At 41.4% G+C, this 26,057-nt stretch overlaps 1 protein-coding gene across 1 annotated transcript in view; it reads left to right on the forward strand.

The window, feature by feature from the left end:
• PLBD1 (phospholipase B domain containing 1) overlaps positions 1 to 26,057 on the forward strand; it is an 89,609-nt gene that overhangs the window by 49,974 nt on the left and 13,578 nt on the right. Inside the window, exons 4-8 of the mRNA XM_065941011.1 lie at positions 258 to 396; positions 5,155 to 5,295; positions 5,911 to 6,055; positions 24,835 to 25,035; positions 25,144 to 25,284. Of these exons, the coding sequence (XP_065797083.1) occupies positions 258 to 396; positions 5,155 to 5,295; positions 5,911 to 6,055; positions 24,835 to 25,035; positions 25,144 to 25,284 (767 nt within the window). The remainder of the gene's footprint in view (positions 1 to 257; positions 397 to 5,154; positions 5,296 to 5,910; positions 6,056 to 24,834; positions 25,036 to 25,143; positions 25,285 to 26,057) is intronic.

Genomic DNA, 26,057 nt, shown 5'->3' on the forward strand with positions numbered 1-26,057 from the left:
CAGCCTCCTCCATTCATGGGGATTCTCCAGGCCAGAATACTGGAGTGGGTTGCCATGCCCTCCTCCAGGGGATCCAACCCAGGGATCAAACCCAGGTCTCCCACATTGCAGGCAGATTCTTTACCATCTGAGACACCAGGGAAGCCCCCTATACTAGCATAAGTATCTGAATATATAACTTTTAAATGCTTGGGTTTAATTTGGCTTTGGATGAACAACCCTAGAGACCACTAGTACAAATCTAATTTGTCTTGCAGGAAGCAAGACCAATGGACTCGGGAGAATATCAAATATTACAAGGATGACCCATTTTGGAAACACGCAGGCTATGTTATGGCACAAATGGATGGGCTGTATTCAGGGGCAACAAAGAGAGCTATATTAGAAGGAACAAAGGTAAGATTTCTAAAAAGCCACTCAGGATTTATGTGGTATGGCAAGAATACTGAAAATGGTCTTTAAAACTACATTCCAACTAAGGAGAAGATCCAAGTAGGACTAAAAAATAAATTTTTTGCATAGAAGTACAGTCTTACCTATCTCATTACTAGAATCTGACTCAATGTTGGACACAAAATCCAAGCTTAATACACAAATAAACCAGCTTGTTTCTGCATCCTGTCAGTCTTGTTCATGTGCCCTGGGTCAGGTTGAAGTCCGATATGAATGTACTGGCTATTTGATTAACCTTCTAAAGCTAGAGTTTTAGACAATATGATAAAGAAAAATGTATAAGTTTTTAAAAGTGTGCAAATACTATGCTTTCCATCCTCCTCAGCACAGGCACACACATACACACACAAACACACACACAGCCCAGGCCCACACGTCAGAGTTTTTTCTGAAAAGTTTACTGAAGCATTGAGGATAGAAAGGTACTGTTTAATATACTTCCAAAAACTAGGAAGATTTTATTTCCTGGGGGTAATATATATAACCACATACACACGTGCACGCACGCACACTGGACAGAATATATAAAATAACAGTTTATAGAAAATAGGTGCAAAAAGTATGGCTAATCACATGAACTTGGCCTTGGTAATAAAATTAGAAATGCAAATTCAAACCATACTGAGAAATGCTTGTTGTTTAGTCACTAAGTTGTGTCCAGTCCCTTTGTGAGCCCATGGACTGTAGTCAGACTCCTCTGCCCATGGGACTTCCCAGGCAAGAATACTGGAGTGCGTTGCCATTTCCTTCTCCAGGGGATCTTCCTGACCCAGGGCTCGAACCCACGTCTCCTGCATTGGCAGGTGGATTCTTTACCACTGGAGCCACCTGGAAAGCCATACTGAGAAATATTTTCTCACTTATCAATTTGGCCGAAATTCCAATGTGTGAGAGTGTACTGTGTTGATGAGGTGATAAGGGGAAAAAAGACATTTTCCTAAAAGACTGGTGGGAATACAAAGTGGCATATCTGCTATGGACAGTTTAACACCCAGCACCAAAATCACATACTCATTTATCCTCTGACGCAGGATTTCCAGAATTATCACAAAGGTTCACTGGCAACAATATAAGCCTATTCATTGCAGATAATTTACAGTAGTGAAAAGACTGAAAACAGCCAAAGACATGGAAGACTGGTTGTACAAATGATGTGGCTATAAACAGGAATGAGGTGTACCTCCATATACTGCTATGGACTGACCTTCAGAATCTGTTATTAAGTGTAAAAAGTAAAGACCAGTGTATGTCGTGTGCTGCCTTCTGCATAAGAAATTGAGATAGATAGATAGATAGATAATAGATGATTGATAGATAGATGATAGATAGATAGATGATAGATAGATAGATGATAGATTTACTCATATTTTCAAGGAGAAACAGCAATGAAAGTGTAAACCAATAACTAAAAGATAAATGAAAGGAGAGTGGAGGGAGCAGAAATGAAAGCTACATTTCTCTGGATGTAAATTGCTTTTTTTACATTTGACTTTGAAACCATGTAAATGCTGTTCATACTTAACAAAATTTTTTAAAGCAAAGCAACTCCTGAGACCTGAAAATGAATGCACACAAATATACTTAGTGGTATATCAAGTTCATCGTATAACCACATGGGCAACAGTTAAATGACATCAAAACAGAGTTATTGAACTTCCCTGGTGGTCCAGTGGTTGGGACTCCACACTTTCAGTGCAGGGGGCATGAGTTTGGTCCTCAGTCAGGAAACTAGGATCCCACATGCCACACAGCATGGCCAAAACAAAAGAGCAAAAAAAACCCAATTATCCTCAAAAAGCAGGGCATCCTCCGTGGAACAGATCCTAAGGATAAGAAAATCACCAAAACAAAAATAGACAGCCTTGACTTGTAATCTTACTTTAGTAAAAATATTGATATTGCTATTTTGAAGTCTGATAGAGTTTGATTGATGAAGATAAAGCAAAGAAGTATATTAGATAACAAGATTTTCAGCACAAGAGAAATTAATGAAGTAAACACACTGTGTATTTTTTAATTAACATATAGGTAGGAAATCATTACTTTTAACTTCCTTAATAAAAAAAATGTACATTTCCTTTCTTTGTCCCTTGAAAAAGCCTAGAAGTAATGACAATAGCCTTGACCCAGTAGCATTTAGTCTTCCCCAGGAGGATACGGTCTATCTTAAACAAGACATAGAAACACTAGCCATGAAGAAAAAGATTGGGAAATTTGACTAATTAAAATAAGAATTTCTTTTTATCAAAAGAAAATAGAGAGAGTGAAAAGATAAGCTGCAAACCAAGGGAAGATATTTACAATGCATTTAACTTAAAAAGGATTTGTATCTCAAATACATAAATAATGTCAACAAATTTTTAAAAAGAACATACCCAGTAGAAAAATAGGTAACGGGCACAAAACATCAACAGGAACTTCACAGAAGAGGAAATACAAATGGCCAATAAACATGTGAAGAAATGCACGATTTCAAGAAAATGCATCATAAAGCCACAGTGAAATCCTATTACACACCAGAATTGGGAAATCCCAACCACTATTGGTGTAAGTAAACTCATGCAACCACTTTGGAAAAGGATTGGACATTACTTGAAACATTTGAGGTTAATACATATTCTACAACCTGGCGGATCCACTCCAAGATTAGATACAGTCTTGAACATGGGGTCCACATATGTAGAAGTTCACAGCACCATTGTTTACCGTGAACTGTAAACATCTCAAATGTTTATCCTAAGTATATTGTGATACCATATGTTCATGTAATGGGATACCATATAAGAATGAAAATGAACAAACCATTTCCACACTATCAACATTGATCAATATAAAAAAATAATTTTGAGCAAAAGAATGCACATGATATGATTCTATTTATCCATATTCCAAACAAGGCAAAGTTTTAAAAATATATTGCCTAGGGATTTATACAGAGATGATAAAATGATAGGAAAGCAAGTAATGAACAACATGAAATTTAGCAGAGTGGTTACTGCTGGTGGGGAACAGAAATGAGATTGGTGACTTTCTAAGGCACAGCTAGTAGTATTCTATTTAAAATATTTTATTTTTTAACTGGGATGCAAGTACATAGTTTATTTTTATTATTTTTTCTTAAAATGTGCATTACATCTTCATTCTTTCATATGTATGATATCATTCTTGATTTTTAAAATAAAGGCAAAAAATTTAAAGGCAAATTACAAACTGAAAAAATCTGATGCAATTCATATCAGACTTAAAGAGCTCTTAAAAGTAGATAAAAAAGAATAACCTAGTAGAAAAATAAAGCATGTTCACAAAAAGTAAATCCAAAGATTCTTAAATATACACTTAGCTGTAGTCATAAAAGTCAAGACAAACTACAGTGAGAAAAAAAAACAAAACCTACAGTGAGGGGACTTCCCTGGCAGTCTAGTGGTGAAGACTTCGTCTTCCAGTGCAGGGGTGTTCGATCCCTGGTTGGGGAACTAAGATCCCACATGCCTCATGGCCAAAAAAAAACAACACATAAAACAGAAGCAATATTGTAACAAATTCAATAAAGACTTTAAAAATAGTCTACCTTAAATGTAGCTACCAGATACTGTTTTTTCCTTATCAAATTGGAAATAAACTAATTGTTTAATTCTTTGTTGAGGCTGTAATAGTATAATTGAAGTAAGCCCTGTGAAGATAATATGGAAATATCTATTAAAATCAAAATCACCTCTAGAAAGCTGTTCTACACGAAGTTACACACATAGAAAATAATGTGTCCAAGGCTGATTATTGAAAGATTGTCTTTAATAGTAAAAGACTAGAAAACCACCTGAAAGTCCACCAATAAAATACTGATTTAAAACATTATAATGCATTCATTCATTGACATACTGTTTAAAAGAATGAGGAAGATTTTTACATTCAATATGGAAAGGTCCCCAAGATACCAAACGATACGAAGAGGAAAAAAAAATCAAGGTGAAAAGAAGCACATAAAATATACTGTCATTTATGTTTTAAAAAAATGTATTTGTAAGGCATTTTTAAAAGATTCCTTGGAAGAGGGCATGGCAACCCACTCCAGTATTCTTGCCTGGAGAATCCCCATGGACAGAGGAGCCTGGTAGGCTATGGTCCATAGGGTTGCAGAGTTGTACACGACTAAAGCGACTTAGCATAGTACAAGGCATTTCTAAAAGTTCAGAGAGAGACGCTAGAAACCAATTCAAGTGGTAAGCTGGAGATAGGATTGAGGTTTGAACAGAGAAGAGGAGTGAAAAGAATTTCCACTATAGATCTTACGACAACCCACTCCAGTGTTCCTTCCCGGGAAGTCCCATGGAGATGGAAGCCTGGCAGGCTACAGCCCATGGGGTCCCAGAGTCAGACATGGCTGGGCATGCACGTATGTATGTATGTATCACTCGTGCCAAGACTGAAAAAACTTGCAGTAGAGAAATGCAAGCAGGCTGCTTTGTTTGTTTTCTCTTCCAGGACCCACTCCTCGAATCTGTGGATAACAGGCTAAAACGTCTTGTAAACTATAAAGCAATAAAAATTATTTTATAAAGTACAAAAAATCTAGGTATCTGTTACATGAGGGACTCTTCACAAAGGAATGATGTAGTGGATACCTAACAAGGGGAACCCTCCCGATAGAAAATGGCATGTGATAGTAACAAATCAATGTTAAGTGCAGTCTTTGTCTTTCCCCAGCCCATAACCCTGTTCCAGATTCAGTTCCTGAATGCTATTGGAGACCTGCTGGATCTGATTCCCTCACTTTCTCCCACAAAAAACTCCAGCCTGAAGTTTTTTAAGAGATGGGACATGGGACATTGCTCTGCCCTTATTAAGGTGAGTAGCCTTGCTCCTTCTTCTGCTCCGTGGAGATTCTTTGTATATGTCACCCAAACATGTCATCTCATCACCCCTGCTGTAGTTACGTATCACCTCATGGGTTCCTCTGTCATGAAGTTAAGAACTGGAAGGAACTGATAGAGGGAATTGGATGTACATGATGTTTCCTCTGTTTGGACGCTAGTGGTAAAGAACCCACCTGCCAATGCAGGAGACTCAAGAGATGTTGGTTTGACCCCTGAGTCAGCAAGATCCCCTGGAGGAGGGCATGGCAACCCACTCAAGTATTCTTGCCTGGAGAATCCCATGGACAGAGGACCCTGGTAGGCTACAGTCCATGGGGTCGCAAAGACTCAGACATGACTGAAGCAACTTAGCATGCACACAGCACTTCTATTTCTTCCATCATTTTTCTCATGCTGTATGTACCCGCCACTCCTACACTCTAGAATCTTCCATTTTGGAAGCTAGGACAGAATCTGTCTTGTGTACATTAAAGGTTAATTTTCCATTACCAAATATAGCAATAATCACCTCAATAGATGTAATCCTTGTACATTTCCCACATTTGCAGTCAGTTATCTGTTTACTTCACTGTGATTCTGGCTATAGGTTCTTCCTGGATTTGAGAACATCTTTTTTGCTCACTCAAGCTGGTACACATATGCAGCCATGCTCAGGATATATAAACACTGGGACTTCAACATCGTTGATAAAGACACCAGCAGCAGTCGCCTCTCTTTCAGCAGTTACCCAGGTAACTAAATTTAGAGGGACATCTCAGTACTTTGAGTTCTATTTCAGGATAAAACCTTGGTGATTCAGAGTAACTGGAGTGGATTAAGAAGTGTTTAGTGATTAACATATATTAATGAAAACTGGTTTTTAGAGTGCTGTTTGAAGGACTATAACTCTATTATTTTTACTTAAAGTAGTATGTCATAAACTATGCTAAGAGTGTTGCCAGAAATTGGCAACTTCTACAAATGCCAACTGAGTATTTATTAAGTACAAGTCGCTTTCTGAGGCTCCGCAGTGCACGCAAAGATGAGCAAGAAAGATCCTGATTGCAGTTTCTCCTTGAGAGCCTGTATCCAGTACTCTTTTATATGATTTTTTTTAGTCGAAGTATGGTTGATTTACCCATTTCTCTTATTCTTTGCAATATCCACAGGACTTTACCTAGTGTGTGGCAACATGTACTTAAAGAAATTTTTGCTGAATGAATGAGTGAATGAATGTACAAGCTTATAGGTCTTTGTGTGTGTGTGTGTAATAAAGTTTTATTAAAATATAAAGGAGATAGAGAAAGCTTCTGACATAGGCATCAGAAGGGGGCAAAAGAGTACCCCTTCGCTAGTATTAGCAATGGAGTTATATACTCTCCAATGAATCCAAAGAATGTCTGGAGGTTGTAAAGACCTCACCAGACCTACTCCCATAATTTACATTTTAAGATGACAGAGTTGGCCAGAAGGTTTAATCCAAAGACTGTCCTCAGGCAGGATACATCCTTGTAAAGGCCAGACCTACTCCCATAATCTATGTTTTAAGATAACAGAATTAGCCAGAGGGTTTAATCCAAAGACTGTCTTCAGGCAGGATACATTACTGTTATATAGTCACTCACAATCTGTTAAGAAAAGAAAGGAATGTCATAAAACTTAGAATGGCACCAGACAATTCATCCCTGGCCATAAAACGATTGGCTTGAATCTTGTAGAAGGGCAGATTACCAGCAAATACTTTCATTTACATAGATTAGGGAACAATACCTGAGTAAGTAGGTTCGGCCATTTGGTGGAACCAACTTGAAGATAGAGTCATAGTTTAAGACAACATTTCCATAAGAAAAAGAAATGTATTGGTTAACTCAGGGTTTGAGAGTAGTTAGCTTCAGGTGAAACCAGGTGTCATGGCAACACAGCATTTTAAGAGAAACCTCCTTTTAAATTTGTATAGAGAAGAAAAAACATCGCTGGTTTGTTTCCTCCTGCCGCTTAAGAGAGATAAAAATGTCTGGCACTTGCAACCTCTTTCCTCCGTTTGGAGACCCCTGGCCTTCCTGCCTGTTACCCTCTCATTCCCCCCTTTTCTTTTAGGAGAATTATGTTGCCTAGGGAAAAGGGGCGTCATTCTCATTCCATAATTGCTCCTGAGCTGACAAGGGGCGTTGTCCCAAGCTTATAGGTCTTATACTAACAAGACAAATAAAATACAGATAATAATATTACTGCTGAGTACTATATAGGCTACAAAAGAAGTATTAGAAATGTTGTGGGCATTCAAAATAGGGATAACTCACATCTGATTGTTGGGAAAAGGAAAAAAGTTGACATTTGAGATGAACCATGAATGATGACTAGAATTTGAGCAAGTAGAAATGGATGAGAAGGGACAGTCTTTGTAGAGTAGGAATTGAAAACTCCTGTGCCTAAAGCGGGGGCTTCCCACGGGGCTCATGTCTGCAATGGGCTTCCTAGGAGGTGCTAATGGTAAAGAACCACTTGCCAATGCAGGAGATGTTAGAGGTGTGGATTCGATCCCTGGGTTAGGAAGATCTGCTGAAGGAGGGCATGGCAGCCCACACTAGTATTCCTGCCTGGAGAATCCCATGGACAGAGGAGCCTGGTCGGCCACAGTCCATGGCGTCGCAGAGTTGGACATGACTGAAGAGACTGAGTGTGCACACATGCATGCCTAAAGGGGATGAGAAGATGATACAAGTGAATAAAAGGGGTCAGTAAAAGTAAATAGAAGTGGAAACAATTATAGCAAAGACAGGGTCCATTGAAAGGGAGTCAGCTATTCAGCACCTACTGACTGTTGTCACCCGGACATGTCCTGGAGATCAGTATTTCCATATCCTCTAGCTTCTCAAGAGAGAAATATGGATTTAAAAAACAAAACCCACTGTGTAAACCCCTGAAATTGTATCTGATGACTGGGATTGCCCTCAACAGCGGGTTTGCAACCTCTACAGGAAACATCACCAGCAAAAAGACAAGGGGGAAGTTCTTACCCAACATCCAAGTGTCCTACATGGGTATGATGTGGACACTAACCTCTAATTACAAATATGCAACTTACAGGGTGGTTATACCAATCACCTGTCATATCTACCTTTGAAAGAGTATTTTTGTCAGAGTATTATTGCCTCTTCTGGTTCTGTTGTTCTTGATAATACTAGCTTTACCCCATCAGGAATTCTGACCAGGGGAATAGTGATCTGTTTTACTGTCCTTGTGACCTGATCCTTCCTTTGAGACCACTTGGATTTCATCTTTGTTGTTGTCTGCTGGATTGTTTTAGTATTGAGGGGGATTGAGGACTCCTTTCTGCAAGTTAGACCATGCTTTGATTCTTTGTTCCAAAATTTAAGTACAGCAAGATACTGAGACAATGAACCATTCCTACTCATCCTCCTATTTTTGATAAAACACAAAATTCAACTGCTACCTGAAATCTTTGCTTTCAAATCTCTCCAATCTTAACAGTCCTGGATCCCAAAAGTAGTGCGGGAGAAGGACATGGAGGGATTTCATATGAAAACGTTTGGCTTGCTGATATTTGCGTGTATTATTGTTGTTCCGTCACTTAGTTGTGTCTGACTCTTTGCGACCCATGGACTGCAGCACACCAGGCTTCCCTGTCCTTCCATCTCCTGGAGGTTGTTCAAACTCATGTCCATTGAGTCAGTGATGCCATCCAACCATCTCATCCTCTGTTGTCCCCATTCTCCTCCTGCCTTCAACCTTCCCCAGCATCAGGGTCTTTTCCAATGAGTTGGCTCTTTGAGTCAGCCAAAGCATTGGAACTTCAGCTTCAGCATCAGTTCTTCCAATGAATATTCAGGGTTGATTTCCTTACAGAATAGACAGATACAGAGGTATAGATATAACTGAGAGAAAACAAAAGATATCTTTCTTACTCCAAGATTTTTTTATAGGAGCCAGTGGAGCACCGTAATTCATAATTTCTCTAACTAAACTGCTTTGTTCTCAACAGCAAACATGAAAACTATGTAGAATTTTATTTATATTAGAAAGAATTGTTTAATTAAGGGATCGGTCACATTGGATTCATTCAATAGGTGTGGAACTAAGCTTTGCTGTGAACTCTATGCCATGTGAAGGTACTGTTGATCCCAGAAAAGAAGCCGGGTGACTTGTTTTTCTTTGGTGGAGGAATGCCACGGTAGATTGAGTGAATTAGGATCGTGATGTTGGTTTTGTATTCAGAGTAGCAGGACCTGGAGGTTCTTCCTAATATGGATAAATATACTAAGAATTGTTGAGTCAGAACTGATAGATCGTCATGATATAATTTATTCATCTACGATTTTTGGTTAAAATGTGCTAGACAGAGTGTTTGTGATGGAAAACAAGACAGACAGTCTCTATTCTAACAAAATTTTACCTTCTGGTGAAAAATAGAGACAAATAAAGAAAGCAATGCTTAAAGTGTGGTTTGTGTAATAATAGGGAAGAGTAGTTTGGGGATGATGAGCAAACTTTTAAGAGAAAGTAAAGTTTATGTTAAGACACAAAAGCAAGAGTAAATTTTAAATTGGCCAGACCAATTGGGATAACAGGGTGATGGAATGTTCCACATGGAACATAGCACATGTAAAAGCCTGTAGGCAAGAAAACGTTCAGAGAAGCCCAGAGGGAGGCAATGAAGGGCAATGCAAGACCATTAAAGTGACAAGTGGAAGTGACATTAATAGATTTACGTTTAAAAATTACAAAATGCCAAGCTCCTGAGTGGTGGACAAGAGAGGCTTCCAACAGAACGTGTAGAAGGCCGAGGCAACAATCCAGGCAACTCAAACCACGTAACATATTATAGATCAATATATGGATAGAACACTGATATTCATCTTTAAGAAGAAAAAAAAAAATATGACTGCTGAATTACTATAGCAGATCTTGACTTTCTGTATATTCCTGTTGTTCTTGCCAAAATCCTTGAGGGATAATTGCCTAGTAAGAATTATTACAAGGGCACTCCCAAAACTCCTCCAGCATAGAGGGGTAGGAGGAGCATTAGTAATCCTTCATAGTGCCTTGGTCAGTATTGCAAAAGGACTTGCTTACCCCAGCACACCCAGACTTAGTCAAGCCAATCTCATGTTCACCAAGAGTCCCAGCTGACTTCATAAAAATAGAGGAGGTTATTCAAGGAAACAAATTAATATAATATCCCCAATTTTAATCTAGAAAGGTCTTAAGGCAGTGTCCAGGATAACAGAGTAGAAAAATTCTGAACTCCTGGGCTCTCATGGACACACTAAATCTACAGCTAAGTATGGAACATTTCCCTCTGAAAAAGATCTGAAAACTAGACAAAATGCTTCCCACACGCAAAATAAAAGGAACACATTGAGGCAGGTAGGAAAGGCAGAGACATGGTCTTGCAAAAGACCTCTCCCCTTATTGCATGCAGCAACACTGGACAAGGAGGACTCTCATGAGCCTACCACTTCTCCAGGAGCCCCACTCCAGGCACCCCAGCTCCTGGGGTCTGCCCCAGAAAGACGAGCCCAAAACTCCTGGCTTAGAGACCCAACAGGGCTGAGCTCCAAGGATTCCAAAGTGCAATAGGATTGTGAAATTCCCCTATTAAAGGATTTTGCATGTGGTCTTACCCTCAGAGTGAGCAGAGTAACAGTAGCTTGTAAAGGGCCATATGTGAAGGAGATTCATTGTCGGTCTAAAGGCATCAGCTGGAGAGACAGGGGACAATTGAAAAGCTCCTGGGCTTCCCTGGTAGCTCAGTGGGAAAGAATCTGCCTGCCAGTGCAGGGGATGCAGGTTTGATCCCTCATCTGGGAAGACCCCACATGCTGCAGGGCAACTAAGCCTGTGTGCCACAGCTACTGAGCCTGGACTCTAGAGCCAGGGAGCTGCAGCTACCAAGCCCGTGTGCCCTAGAGCCCGTGCTCCACCACGAGAGAAGCCACAGCAATGAGAAGCCCATGCACTGCAATTAGAGAGTGGCTCCCACTCGCCTCAACTAGAGAAAAGCTTGCACAGCAACCAAGACCCAGCACAGCCAAAAATAAATAAATAAGAGCAAAAAAAAAAAAGAAGAAAACCCTCCTGAAAGCAGAGGCACTGATGGACCTGGTTGTTGCATTCTCCACCTAGCACTCTAGAACAGGTTGGTGAGCTTGAATACAATACCAACTGCCTAGCTAAGCAGGCAGGGTGAATGGTGGTGACTTGTCCCATGTCCTTGCTGAAGTCTGCAGGTACAGTGGTCGCACGACTCCCCCACCTCCTGGCTGTGGCTGGAGAGCTAGCGTGCCCCACCTGCTACACTCCCCAGCAGTCTTGCTAAAGCCGCTGAGCACGTGCAATCCACACAGGGGACACCCTTTGACCCCTTGGCCTTGCTGGCAAAGGACACTGGCATTCCTGAGCTCCACAGGGCTGTAACCACCAGAAACACAATTCTCAGCAGGCAAACACCCCCAGGGCACTGCACAGACAGCAAGTGGAAATAAAACCCAAGTATTCCTGTAAAAAAACACATTTACTTAGCCTGGAGCTTCAGCTTCAGACAGGTTTCAGGTTTCCCACCCCTCTAGAGGCTAAGGAGACATAGCCAGGGAACATAAGCTGGGAGACATCCTGCTGGCACACCCCCTTGGCCTCACTGTAGCTCGGGAACACTTCCCAGATAAGAGGTTATACACTGGGGCTTCCGTGGTGGTCCAGTGGATAAGAATCTGCTGTCCATGCAGGGGAAACAGGTTTGATCCCTTGTCTGGGAAGATTCCACATGCCACAGGGCAACTAAGCCCATGTGCCAAACTACTGAAGCCCACGTGCCTAGAGCCCTCCCTTGCTTTGCAACGAGAAGCCACCATAATGAGAAGCCCATGTACTGCAAATAGAGAAAGCCTGCTTGCAGCAACACAGGCCCAGCACAGCCAAAAACTAATTAATTAATTAATTTGAAAAACAATTTTAAAAAAAGCTTATATACTTGTCTGGATCTTTAGTTTCTTCCACCATCGCTAGGCTCTCCCTGCAGAAGGAAATGGTAACCCACTCCAATATTCTTGCCTGGAAAATTCCATGGACAGAGGAGCCTGGCAAGCTACAGTCCATGGGGTCGCAAAAGAGTCAGACACGACTTAAACAGACAACACATATGTAAAATAGATGACTACTGTATGACACAGGGAACTCTACTCAATATCTCTAATGGATGTGGCGAAACGTGAACCCTTGGTACACTAGTTGGTGGAAATCTGTATTGGTGCAGCTACGATGGAAAACAGCATGGAAGTTCCTCAAAAACTAAAACTACAACTGTCATATGATCCAGCAATTCCACTCCTGGATACATATCCAAAAAAGAAAAAAAAGAAAGCCAGAAACACTACCTTGAAAAGATATGTTACCCCCAGTGTTCATAGCAGCATTATTTACAATTACTAAGACATGGAAGCAACCTAAGTGTTCATCAACAGATGACTGATAGAGAGGATGTGGTATATATATTATATACACACACACACACACACACACACAATGGAATACCACTCAGCCATAAAAAGAATGAAATTTTGCCATTTGGAACAACATGGATGGACTTGAAAGGCGTTATGCTAAGTGAATTATTTCACTTATGTCAGACAGAGAAAGACAAATACTATATGAAATCACTTATATGTGGAATCTAAAAAATACAACAAACTACTGAATATAACGAGAAAAGAAGACTCTTAGAGAACAAACTAGTTGTTACTGGTGGGGAGGATAGAGGGATTACAGAGGGTAGGGGGACTGGGAGGTACAAACTATAGGGTGTAAGATAGGTTACAGGGTACGTTTTACAACTCAGGGAATACAGCAAATATTTTGTAATAAGTATAAATGAAGTGTAACCTTTAGAAATTGTATTAAAAATAAAATTTGTTCTTGTCAAAAAAAAAAAAAAAAGATCTATTGATTTCTATTGCATTGAAGCTCTAAATCAATCAGAGAGAATCAACATGTCAGTAATCCTGAGTCTTCCCATCCACAAATATTGTTTCTCTATTTAGGTCTTCTTCTTTAATTTGAGCAATTTTTTTTTGTAGTTTTTAGTATATTGGGCTTACATACCTTAAACTAATTTGAATCCTAAGTGAATTTTGATGCTACTGTAATCAGAATCAGTTTTTTATTCCCTTTTCCAATTGTTCATTGTTTGTATGTATGCATTAGTTATCTATCACCATGTAACAAGTCATGCCCCAAATTCGTGACTTGAAGGAATGACAGTAGTCATTTAGCCTCTCATGGTCTCTATGGATAAGGAATTTAGATAGGGCCCAGTTAGGATGGCTTGTGTCTGCAAAGACTCAGAGCCTGAGGGGCTGAAATCTCTGATAACTTAACTGAAACTTAACTGATAAATGTACTTCCAAGGTGACTCACTCATGGTCAACAAAATGCTACTGACGAATCGATTCCCCTCCATGGGCCTCTCTGTAGAACTGCTCAAGCATCCTTGAAACAGGGCTCCTGGTTCCTGCAAACCAAGTGATCCAAAAGAACAAGGCAGAAACAGCAGTGGCTATTATGACCTAGTCTCAGAAGTCACATGCTGTCACTTCCACCACATTCTATTTATTAGAAGGAGGTTGTTACGATTAGTCCACACTCAAGAAGAGGACGTTAGAATCTATCGTTTCAAGGGAAAATTGCCAAGGAATTTGTGGAAATTTAAAAACCATCAAAATATCGAAATACTATTTTTTGTATATTTAGTTTTTATCTTGAGAACTTTCTAAATTCATTTATCATTCTAATAGCTATTTTTTTTTTTGGTAGATTTCTTGGGATTTTTCTAGATGCATCATCAGCCCATCTCTGCAGGAAGACAGTTTTACTTCCCCCTTACCTTGTCTGTCTTTGTTTTCTTCCACGAGTGTACTGGATAAGACCTCCAGGACTGTAGACTATAGACTAGAAGTGGCATGGAAATCCTTACCTAGTTCCTGGTCTTAAGTGAAAAAGCATGCAGTCATTCACCATTAAGTATGATGTTAATTGTAGGCTTTTTGTGGATACCCTTTATAAGGTTAAATATGTTTTTATCATGAATAAGTGCTGCACTTTATGCAATTCTTGTTTTCTATTAAAATGATCATCTAATTTTCATCTTATATTAATATAGTGAGTTGCACTGATTAATTTTCAGATGTTAAGTCAACTTGGCATTCCTTGGGTAAGCCCCAATTAATCATAATGTACCCTGGAGAAGGAAATGGCAGCCCACTGCAATATTCTTGCCTGAGAAATCCCATGGACAGAGGAGCCTGGCAGGCTACAGTCCATGGGGTCACAAGAGTCAGATATGACTGAGTGACTAAGTCACCACTACCATACAGGTTATCATTTTTACTTATGGGAGGAATCACCCAATTTCTTTGTGTTGCTACTGGAATGTTCACCCTATGAGCATTTTTATTGCCTTTTAATGCATCTTACCCAAGTGTTTTCCATATTAACAAAAGTCTCACAAGAGCTCCTCTTCGACGTCTTCCCTAACTTTCAGGCAGAGCCAGCTACCCCTCCTTTCAGCTTCCCTGGTGCCTGTGGGTAACTTCTTCAGAGCCCATGTTCCATATTCATGTCTGCATCCCCAGTACAGAGGCTTGCACATGGCAGTCATTGAATAAATATCTATGGAGGCAAGGAAGGAGAAAAAAGATAATGGAAAGAAAAAGGAAAGGAGACAGCAGACAGATTACAGACAACCCATCCTGATGTGGACATGTGGAAACTGGAGAGAGAAAGATGGGAAATTCAGTGAGAGGTGGAGAAGGGCCTGCTGAAGAGATCATCATCTCTATCACAATCTCATTGTCTTCTCTTCATCCTGCCCTCCCTTTTATTTTTTTTAATAAACTGCATGTTTTTAAAACTAATTTATTTAGCACCCTCCCTTTATGCTGTTGATTTGAAAATAAGAGTCTAAGATGCTCAGGAATTGTTATCAAGGCATCTCAGATGCACACCTAGACAGTGTAGGGATTGGACCTGTAAGTTGATCCTCTGTAAGCCCCCCAGGTTGCACTAGTAAGGAACGCGCCTGCCAGTGCAAGAGACAGAAGAGGTGTCGGTTCTATCCCTGGGTTGGGAAGAAATGGCAACCCACTCCACTGTTCTTGCCTGGAAAATCCCAGGGACAGAGGAACCTGGCGGGCCACAGTCCACAGGGTCTCGAAGAGTCAGACCCCACTGAAGCAAGTTAGGACCTTAACAGGAATGACATGAATAGGACCCAACTAGTTGGGTGGGAATTAGGCAGCACCCAAGTTTTAAGTAAGTTATTTTAAACTCATTTGTGCTTAACCTGTCTTTGAAATGAAAAGAAAAAAAAAGCCCCCAAAACTAACATTTGTTTAGTTCCTACTTATGTGTCCACCATTATAACTGACACTCAGTGTATGCATAATACACATTTGGTGTGTATTATGTCACTTAATTTTCATAAAGACCTAACAAGGAGGGTATTGTATCAGTATTTTTCAAATAGACAGGTTCAAAGAAGTTAAATAGCCTTTTCAGAACCATACTGCACAGAGGTTGGGCAGTGCGGTTCAAGCAAAACATATCTGACTACAAAATACCCATTTTGGGGGGTTTGTTTTCAGAAATGGTTCCATTTGTATCTAAGTTAAATGGTTAAAACTAAGAGACCATGGACTCAAAGGGCCTCCTGGGATACGGGTGGGTGGAACTTTTGCGTGGGAACCAAAGTTGGAACCTATTCAAAGTGTTCTAATTGAGGAGTACAGTAAATAATGATGATGCCTGTGAGGCAGAGGCTTCCCGCTTAATTATCTGTAAGTGGAGCTCTCCAGAGCACACTCAGTATGTTTCACCAAGCATGCATGTGTTCCTACTTTGCATTACATCTGGGCATTCCATCGCCTCCCACACACATGTACATACCCCTTACAGTTTCCTCTGGAGCTTGTTAAAAATGCAGATTCTAAAGTGCCATCCATAGGAATTCTTAACCAGTTGATCTGGGTTGATGCATTCAAACAAGCACCCTAGGCATTTCCAACTGATTGGGTTTCCATGTCTATCCTTTTAGACTCTGGCAGCCCTTCTGGTCTGAGTAGACATGATTTTGCTCAGCCTTCTCCTGTTTGAAGTTCCAATACTTGAAAGAAGGAAGATAAAAGAATACCCTCAATGCCTGGGGAAAATGTAGCCCAGTCTCCTTCATAATCCGTAATATTACTACTTTCATTCGTTATTAAATTGCCTTTATAGTTGTAAACATTTTTAATGGAGTAAATTACTTTTATTAATTTCATGTTACCTCTTTTATCTTAGCAGAACCAAAGGAGGAGAAGAAATAAAAGTAGAACTAAATAAAAGTAGAACTCGGTCACCTGTTCCAAAGACTGTAGATAGATTTTGTAGCACTTCATTCCTGCTTTCCTGTGTACCTTACTTTTTTTTAATGTTCCTCTTTGTATCTATTCAGTATCCCAGGATACTGAATAGACACCCAGGAGGCGCTAGGGGTAAAGAACCCACCTGCCAATGCAGGAGATGTAAGAGATGTCGGTTCAGTCCCTGGCTCGGGAAGATCCCCTGGAGGAGGAAATGGCAACCCACTCTGGTATTCTTGCCTGGGAAATCCCATGGACAGAGGAGCCTGGCGGGCTACAGTCCAAAGAGTCGCAAAGAGTCGGACACGCTGAAGCAACTTAGCACCAGGATGCTGATAACTTCTGCCAGGCCACCCCTGCCTTGAATCTTTCCCCACCTAGCCAAAAGAAAGCTTCTTCCCTTCTATCTTTCCAGAAATTCCACCTCATTCTCAACACTTTTCTTGATTGACTGGTCCACCTCCACCCTGTTTAAACATGCAGCTCCCCATGATTCACCCTCTCCTTAATTGGTTCTAATGTCTCTGCTCCATTGTGCGTACGTCTTGTTGCCATTTGCATGACTGTTCCCCTCAATTTTGTCCGACGTATGTTAGGGTGGAAAAGGCATGTGTTGAGATTCAGTTCTAGATTTATCCCTGACAATGCTGTTTATAAGCTTTAAAAAGCTCAATACTTAAAAAAATGAAAAATAGCTCATCTAAGCACTCTTTTTGTGAAGATCAAATGAAAGTATCCATCCTTCTAAAGCAAAGTTTCTGACGTGTAGTAGGTACACTATAAATGTTAGTCACCACCATCTTTTCCTTCTCTCTTGTACGTAACAGTTTATTAATTGAGCACCTACTATGTGTCAAGGGGCTTCTCAGGTGGCACAGTGGTAAAGAATCAGCTTGCCAATGCAGGAGATGCAAGAGAGACAGGCTCAATCCCTGGGTCTGGAAGATCCTCTAGAGAAGGAAATGGCAACCCACTCCAGTGTTCTTGCCTGGAGAATTCCACTGGCAATCCGTGGGGTCACGGAGTCAGACACGACTGAAGTGACTTGGCAGCAGCAGCAGAGTGACTGAGCACAAACACACAGCATGTCAAATCCTTTTCTTGCCACTGGAGTGAGCAAGACAGAAAAAGTTCCTGCCCTGGTGGAACTTACATGCTATGGGATAGATGGAAAAGGAAACAGTAAACAAGTAATATAACCTAAAGTAAATAACTTCTTGTTGAAGAAAAGCAAACAATTTTGATGTGGATAATAATTGAACATTGATTAAATGTACACCCACCTCTTCATATTTACTCTGTATAATCTTTGCTGTTGTTCACTATCTCCCCAAGTTTGCTCAAACTCATGTCCCTGAGAGCGAAATGCTGTCTAAGCATCTCATCCTCTGTCATCCCCTTCTCCTCCTGCCTTCAGTCTTTCCCAGCATCAGGGACTTTTACAGTGAGGTGGCTCTTCACATCAGGTGGACAAAGTTTTGGAGCTTCAGCTTCAGCATCATCCTTCCAATGAATATTCAGTGTTGATTTCCTTTAAGATGGACTGGTTGGATCTCCTTGCAGTCCAAGGGACAAGAGTCTTCTCCAACACCACAGTTCAAAAGCATCAATTCTTCAGTGCTCAGCCATTTTTATGGCCCAAGAGATTATTATTACTTTAGAATAAGAATTATACTTATTGTTTTATTTGAGCTACTTCAGGATATTCAGACTCCAGAGTATGGTCTTCACGTGCCTGAATATCTAATAGTATGAATCTTTCATTGATCACATTCCTATTGCAGGGCAAAGCAGAAATGTGCTGAAAAACAAAAAACCAGTCATACTTGATTGAAGAATAATTATTGGACAGTGAAGGGGGAAATTGGTTGGTACCAGTTAGGTTCTTGGCAGAAAGAGAAGTAAATGAATGCCATTCTGTAAGGTAGGAAGACTGAGTCCATTGTGGAGTAGACAGAACAAATGACTGGAAGATTTCATGTCGTGGGATGACATGGAGAGCACCTTTTCTTAGGGAGGAAGCAGAGGTTTTTCCCACTGCAACCACCTTAGTGCAGAGCTCCCGGTGGTGACTCAGAGTGGGGCAGAGGTGGGCAGGGAGAGCAGTCTGGGCATGTGACTTTTGGAGAAGCTGAAGGAATTCTACTACCGTCTCTAGGCTGGGGTCATTGCACAATGCTTGGGATCTAGTAGGTGTTAAATAAAGTTTTAGTGAGTATCAGATAGGCTTTGAAACATGAGACAGCTCAGCATAGGTGATTGCCTTCCCCAAGGTCTGAGAAGTGATATTGTTCCTCTTTAGCTGTGGGAAAAACCTGAGCAGAAAGGTGAGTATGGTGCCAAGATATTACTTTGTTTTTTTTCTTTTAAAAAAGAAAACTATTCCCGAAGTGTCACATCCATCTCTGTTAAAATCAAATGGCAGTAAGACATTTGAAAGCAAAATATGTTGTGTAACTGGATTACTATTATTATACTGGCTGTTGCTAAACCTCCACAAGTTTGTGCTGTAAACTCATACGTGACTAGTATTGCTTTTGAGTGTACAGGACGGTGTCTCAGCTGGGCACATCCATGCATCCATGGTTGGCTGGGGTGGGGTGGGCAGCTCCGTTGATCTTGAATGAACTCTGCTGCACTTTGGGGGCTGCCCAGCTAGAGGCTGGCCCTCCTGCACTAGGAGCCTAGGCTAGGCTGTACCATTTCCTCAGCTGTAACAGGGTTATAAAAGAGTGAGAAGTGTGCAAGGTCTCTTGAGGCCTAGGCTGGAACTGGCACCTTTTGTTAAGCCAAAACAGTTCAGATGTAAGGGGTGGGGAAACAGACAATGCCTCTTGCTAGGAGATGCTGCAACGTCCCATTGCTAAGTATGGATAAAGTGAGGGGTGTAGCAGAGATATTTTTACAGTCATGATCCTCATGCCTGACCCTGAGTTGTATGTCAATCATGTCCTTGGTCAACAATGAGTCTACTCTTTTGGAAGGAAGGAAGGTCTTTGGTCTTCAGAGTGTTGCTGAAATTCAGCCTCTGTTCACTGGTGCTGAATAGAAATGCAGAGACAGCGTTTGGGGTGAAGTAGGAAAGAGTAGCTTTTATTGCTTTGCCAGGCAAAGAGGGCCATAGAGGGCTAATGCCCTCAAAACTATATGACCCACCCTGAAGAGCGTAATGAGGCGTTTCATAGCGTGAGGAGCAGGGCATGATCAGCTAATCGACAGTTCTTGGATTGACTGGCATCAAGGTGAAGCTTCAAGCATCATCAGTCTTCTGATTTCAGCCAGTCTAGGGCCTTTGTCCTTGTGGCCAATAGTTTTCGTCTCTCCAGATGAAATGGGGGTGGGTGGGGTCTGCTTCTTGTAAAAACAACTTAGGAATGTATGTCAGGCCTTTATCCATGTCTTTCAGGGAACTGGGAGTTCAGTGATTCTTCTGTGTGGCAGAATTATAGCCTAAATTGTTACCAGTTCCCCAGCCCAATGCTATTCTTTCTTTCTTTCTACATCTTCACATTTTCCAATGATTAACTCTTGAGTCAATATTTTACTTCAGAACACAAGGACACGGGGGCTTATGGTTTCAAAAACTTTGGAGCAGTTAATGCATGTGATGTGCAAATGAACACATTTTAAATTTTTAATGGTTTATAACATTATCTAAGTGATAGAGAATTCAGATCCCTGTGAAGGTACCCAATGAGCTACAAGAAAACTTTGAAAGGCAATTCAGTGAGCTCAGAAATAAAATTAATGAACAGAAAGAATACCAAAGAGAAACTGGTATTTTCTGAATACCAACTGAAATTCGAAAATAGAACCAAATAGAAACTCTGGAGCTGAAGAACTTAATAAATGAGATGAAGGCTGCATTAGAAAGAACTGGAAATACTGGAGACCGCATGGAAGAGAGAATTAGTGAGCTCAAAGACAAATCTAGAAATGATATAGATAGAAGAGAAGAAATTAAGGTCTACAGAAAAGAAAATCCTATAGAACTATCTGACTCCATTAGGAAATGTATCATTAGGGTAATGGGTATCCCAGCAAGGAGAAGGGAGAGTGAAGAGAGTGTATTGAAAGAAATAACAGTTGAGGGCTACCCAAACCTGGGGAAAAAACCGGACATACAAGTCTATGAAGTTAAGCAACTGATGTGTCTTTTTTTGCTAGTTCCATACTGTTTTATGACTGTAGCTTTGTAGTATAGTCTGAAGTCAGGAAGCATGATTCTTCTAGCTATGTTCCTCTTTCTCAAGATTGTTTTGGCTATTTGGGAACCTTGAAAGTATTATGCTAAATGAAGTAAGTCAGATGGAGAAAGACACATATCATATGATTTCACTCATATGTGGAATACAAAAATAAATTAAAAATAAATGAACAAACCAAACCAAACAAAAACAAACACATAGATACAGTGAACAGACTAGTGGTTACCAGAGGGGAAGGGTGGCAGGGGGAGGGCATTTTGGGAATGAGCACACTGCAGTGTATACAGGAGGAGAAATATAATATTTACCTATACAAAAATTTTTATAATGTTCAGTTCAACTGCTCAGTCATGTCCAACTCTTTGAGACCCCATGGACTGCAGCATGCCAGGCTTCCCTGTCCATCACCAACTCCCAAAGCTTGCTCAAACTCATGTCCATCAAATCGGTGATGCCATCCAACCATCTCATCCTCTGTCGTCCCCTTCTCCTCCCACCTTCAATCCTTCCCAGCATCAGGGTGTTTTGCAGTGAGTCAGTTCTTCGCATCAGGTGACCAAAGTATCGGAGTTTCAGCTTCAGCATCTTCTTCCAATGAATATTCAGGACTGATTTCCTTTAGGATGGACTGGTTGCATTTCCTTGCAGTCCAGGGAACTCTCAAGAGTCTTCTCCAACACCACAGTTCAAAAGCACCAATTCTTCAGCGCTCAGCTTTCTTTATAGTGCAACTCTCACATTCATACATGACTACTGGAAAAACCATAGCTTTTACTAGACGGACCTTTGTTGGAAAAGTCATGTCTCTGCTTTTTAATATGCTGTCTAGGTTGGTCATAGCATTTCTTCCAAAGAGCAAGTGTCTCTTAATTTCAAAGCTGCAGTCACCATCTGCAGTGATTTTTGGAGGCCAAGAAAATAAAATCTCTCACTGTTTCCATCGTTTCCCCATCTATTTGCCATGAAGTGATGGGACCGGATGCCATGATCTTAGTTTTCTGAATGTTGAGTTTTAAGCCAACTTTTTCACTCTCCTCTTTCACTTTCATCAAGAAGCTCTTTAGTTCTTCACTTTCTGCCGTAAGGGTGATGTCATCTGCACATCTGAGGTTATTGATATTTCTCTCGCCAATCTTGTTTGCAGCTTGTGCTTCACCCAGTAAATTTGAATTGTCAAATATTTCTTCTTTAGGTAAAACTTTTTTCCCCCACTTGAGTAACTGTTGAGTAGTTTAGTCATTGGGGCTTCCCTCAGCTCAGTTGGTAAAGAATCCGCCTGAATGTTTAGTAATTAGATGCCTTTCTTTTGCTCTCCACTAGGTGGCGATATAGCGCAAGTTGGTTTTGTTGTGGGTTTTTCCTTTCCTTTCCTTTTCTTTATTCTTTTTTGCGACGGGGAGTGGGTTCTTTTCCCAGAGCTGCCTCCGGTTATTTTTGAGAGCTGCCACCTCCCACCCTCTACTGTCTCTGTCAGGGATGTTGCCCTGGACCCTCATTGTCACCAGCGTTGGTGGCGCCTTGCTGCTGCTGGTCTTGCTGGCGGCGCCCCCCGGGGCACCGAGCTAGCGGGTTCCTCGGCGGTGTGCCGGTCCCTGCGCATGGGGAGGGCGAGGGTGAAAGGAAACCGGGCGTCTCTGCCTCGACTGGGGTTGTGGGTGCTGCTGCTGGAGGCAGTGGGGGAGCGGAGGCTGAGTCGCGGTGCCCCCGTAGCTTGAGGAACAGGATTGCAGGGCTTGCTGCCGCTGCCTTCCGGCTCCCTGCTGGCTGGGGGTGCTGTGACCAGGCCTCCAGACTCCTGCGTGCCGCCTGCCCAGCTGTTCGGGCTTCTCCCGGGCTCTGGGCCCAGTCATTGTGGCCAGGGGTTCGGGACGACAGGTACTGGCTTCATTGTTCCTCTGGTTCTTCCTCCTCCACGTGGTCCAGGCCACCCACCTTTGGATACAGGTGTGTGGAATTCTCCAGCATCCTGCTCTGTGGGGCCGAGGCACCTTTGTTGAGTTATGGATGCTTTACTGGTTTTACTGGTTGTAGATTGAGGGGGAGAGATAAAGGGAGTGTCCCACACCCCTGCGATGCTAATGTCACTTTTCCAAACGGGGCACGTGTTAAATACACTTGCTAGGATAAGAAGAATAAACTCTTCTGGGTTGTGCTAAGCAATAGATCTAAATAGAATTAGAGGAGAGTGGTCATTGTTTATAATTCAAGTGGCTATTAAAAAAAAAAAAAAAAAAAAAAAACCTTCTGAAAGTCCATGTTTTAAAAGATTTTACTTATTTATTTTTGTCTGCCCTGGATCTTCGTTGCTTTGTGCAGGCTTCCTCTAGCTGCTGGGACTACTCTTCGTTGTGGTGCAAGGGCTTCTCGTCGCAGTGGCTTCTCTTGTTGCGGAGTGCGAGCTTTAGGTGCAGAGGCTTAGTTGCCCCTCGGCATGTGGAATCTTGCTGGACCTGATCCGTGTCCCCTGCACTGGCTGGAGGATTCTTATCCACTGTGCCACCAGGGAAGACCTCAGGTGGTTATGTTCTAAGCCCTGGAAGATGCTTTATTAACTGTAAGGGTTCTCTTTTGTCTCCTCATTAAATTTAGTAAGAAGCTTACTATGAAATGTAATTTGCCAGCTGGTTTTCATACCGGAGTGTTTCACTCTATCCTTATCTAACATAGTGTGCCTTCCAAAGTTGCTAGTGACAGATTAGAGCAAGAATATAATTTTACATATTCAGAGAACACTTGTTTCTCTTATAGTGCAGTATTTCAGGACTTTGTCCCTTCCCTGTTTTCCTTTCTTTAACTTTAAACTCGAAATTATAAAATTAGACTCCTTGACTAAAGTTTTTTATAAGACAGTTTATCTTCTTTGTTCCGGAACTCTGGATGGCCTACTTTTTTTTTTTTGGTCTTCTATAAACAGTCTTGCTCTTGAATGAAAGACTATTCCTTTCATGTTAGTATTAGTCACTTACTTACACGTATTAAAGAACGCCTGCCCTCTTGTGTCCATCGAGGCTGCTACAATAAGGAGTGAATTAGCAAGAGTATCAGGCCAGAAATACAGCTTTCCATCCTGTGGAGATTTTCTATCAGAGAGCTTGCTCAAGGCTGCTCTTGCATGGTTGCTCAGATGAAACACTGCAAAATGACTCCAGCCCAAGTGGTGAATGAATAGTCATTAAAATTCATTTCATACTTTGCTTGTCAATCATGCCTCCTTAGGTCTAGTTCCTGATTTAATGTATTTTTGTCAAATCATAAAATCAAAATTTTTCAAAGGAGAACCCAGGGATGGAGGTTCACTGGCACCTGCTGCAGAGGTGAACCTAAGCTGGGACAGGCTAATGATAACTGATGCCCTGGAGCTTGTTATAAAGCGTGAAGTGAGTCAGAGAAACACAGATATTGTCTATTAACACACACATATGGAAACAAGAAAAATGGTACTGATGAGCCTATTTGCAGGGCAGGAATAGAGTCGCAGACAGAGAATAAATAGACTTGTGGACACAGCGGGGGAAGGAGATGGTGGGATGAATTGAGAGAGTAGCACTGAAATATACACATATTATATGTAAAATATATAACCGGTGGGAATTTGCAGTGTGATGATGCAGGGAGCTCAACCTGGTGCTTTGTAACAACCTAGAGGGGTGGGATGGGGTGGAAGGTAGGAGGGAAGTTCAGTAAGGAGGGGACGTGTGTATACCGATGGCTTATTCACGCTGATGTACGGCAGAAACCAACAACATTGTAAAGCAATTATCCTCCACTTATAATTTTTTAAACCCCCCCAAAAGAAATAATAACTGATACTCTGCAAAATGCATTGTATATGCGAAGCTCTACATTAACAATGATGGTTTGATATTTTGCACAAATGTATACCGATTCATATATTCATGTTTCCTGTAGGGTTTTTGGAGTCTCTGGACGACTTTTACCTTCTCAGCAGTGGTTTGGTATTGCTGCAGACCACAAACAGCGTGTATAATAAAAGCTTGCTGCAGCATGTGGTACCCCAGTCTCTGCTGGCCTGGCAAAGAGTCCGGGTGGCCAATATGATGGCTAACAATGGCAAGCAGTGGGCAGAGGTCTTTTCAAAATTCAACTCTGGTAAGTGGCCCTGCAGAATAACGTGTAGGTATGTACGTTTTTCTTTAGACTTTGAGTTAACCAGCCAAGCAATTCCTATGCCCTGTCTTCATGTCTTCTCTGCTTCAGGCACATATAACAATCAGTACATGGTCCTGGACCTGAAGAAGGTAAATCTGAACCACAGCCTTGACGAAGGCACTCTGTACATTGTGGAGCAGATTCCTACATACGTAGAATATTCTGAACAAACTGCTGTTCTGCGGAGAGGTACTTTCTTCATGCTAGAAGTCTGATGCGTGTGTGTGTGCGCGCACACACATATATGATGGATAATGCGTGGTGTGTGAGTGTATGATGGGGGTGTGTATGGTGGGGGTGCAGGGGTGGGAATGCTGTTGCTTGTCACGCAGGGAAAGAATGACAAGGTTCAGCACGTGTGAAACCTACACCTCACACTCATATGACAATGTACTCTTTTTTGTACTATTTATTTAAAAAAAAAGTTTTCTGTACTATTTATTTATGACCCCGGTTGCATGCACTGGTTAAGTCACAGTGATGATTTTTCCTAGTACAGAGTAGCAGCTCAATTAATACTTCTTTTGGCTGCACCATGCGGCATAAGGGATCTCAGTTCCCCGACCAGGGATGAATCAAACCTGCACCCCTCGGTGCGTGGAGTCTTAACCACTGAACCACCAGGAAGTCCCATGACAGTGTAATCTCACATGTGTGTGCGTGTTTGCAAAGCCACTTCACTTCAGTCATGTCCAGTTCTTTGTGACCCTAGGGGCCGTAGCCCGCCAGGCTCCTCTGTCCATAGGATTCTCCAACTAAGTATACTGGAGATGTGTAGTCATGCCCTCTTCGAGGGGATTTTCCTGACCCAGGGATTGAACCAGAGACTTTTTTTTTTTTTTTCCAGTGGGTTTTGTCATACATTGATATGAATCAGCCATAGAGTTACACGTATTCCCCATCCCGATCCCCCCTCCCACCTCCCTCTCCACCTGATCCCTCTGGGTCTTCCCAGCCCACCA

This window comes from Muntiacus reevesi, chromosome 1, assembly GCF_963930625.1.
Source record: "Muntiacus reevesi chromosome 1, mMunRee1.1, whole genome shotgun sequence".
Classification (NCBI taxonomy): Eukaryota; Metazoa; Chordata; class Mammalia; order Artiodactyla; family Cervidae; genus Muntiacus; species Muntiacus reevesi.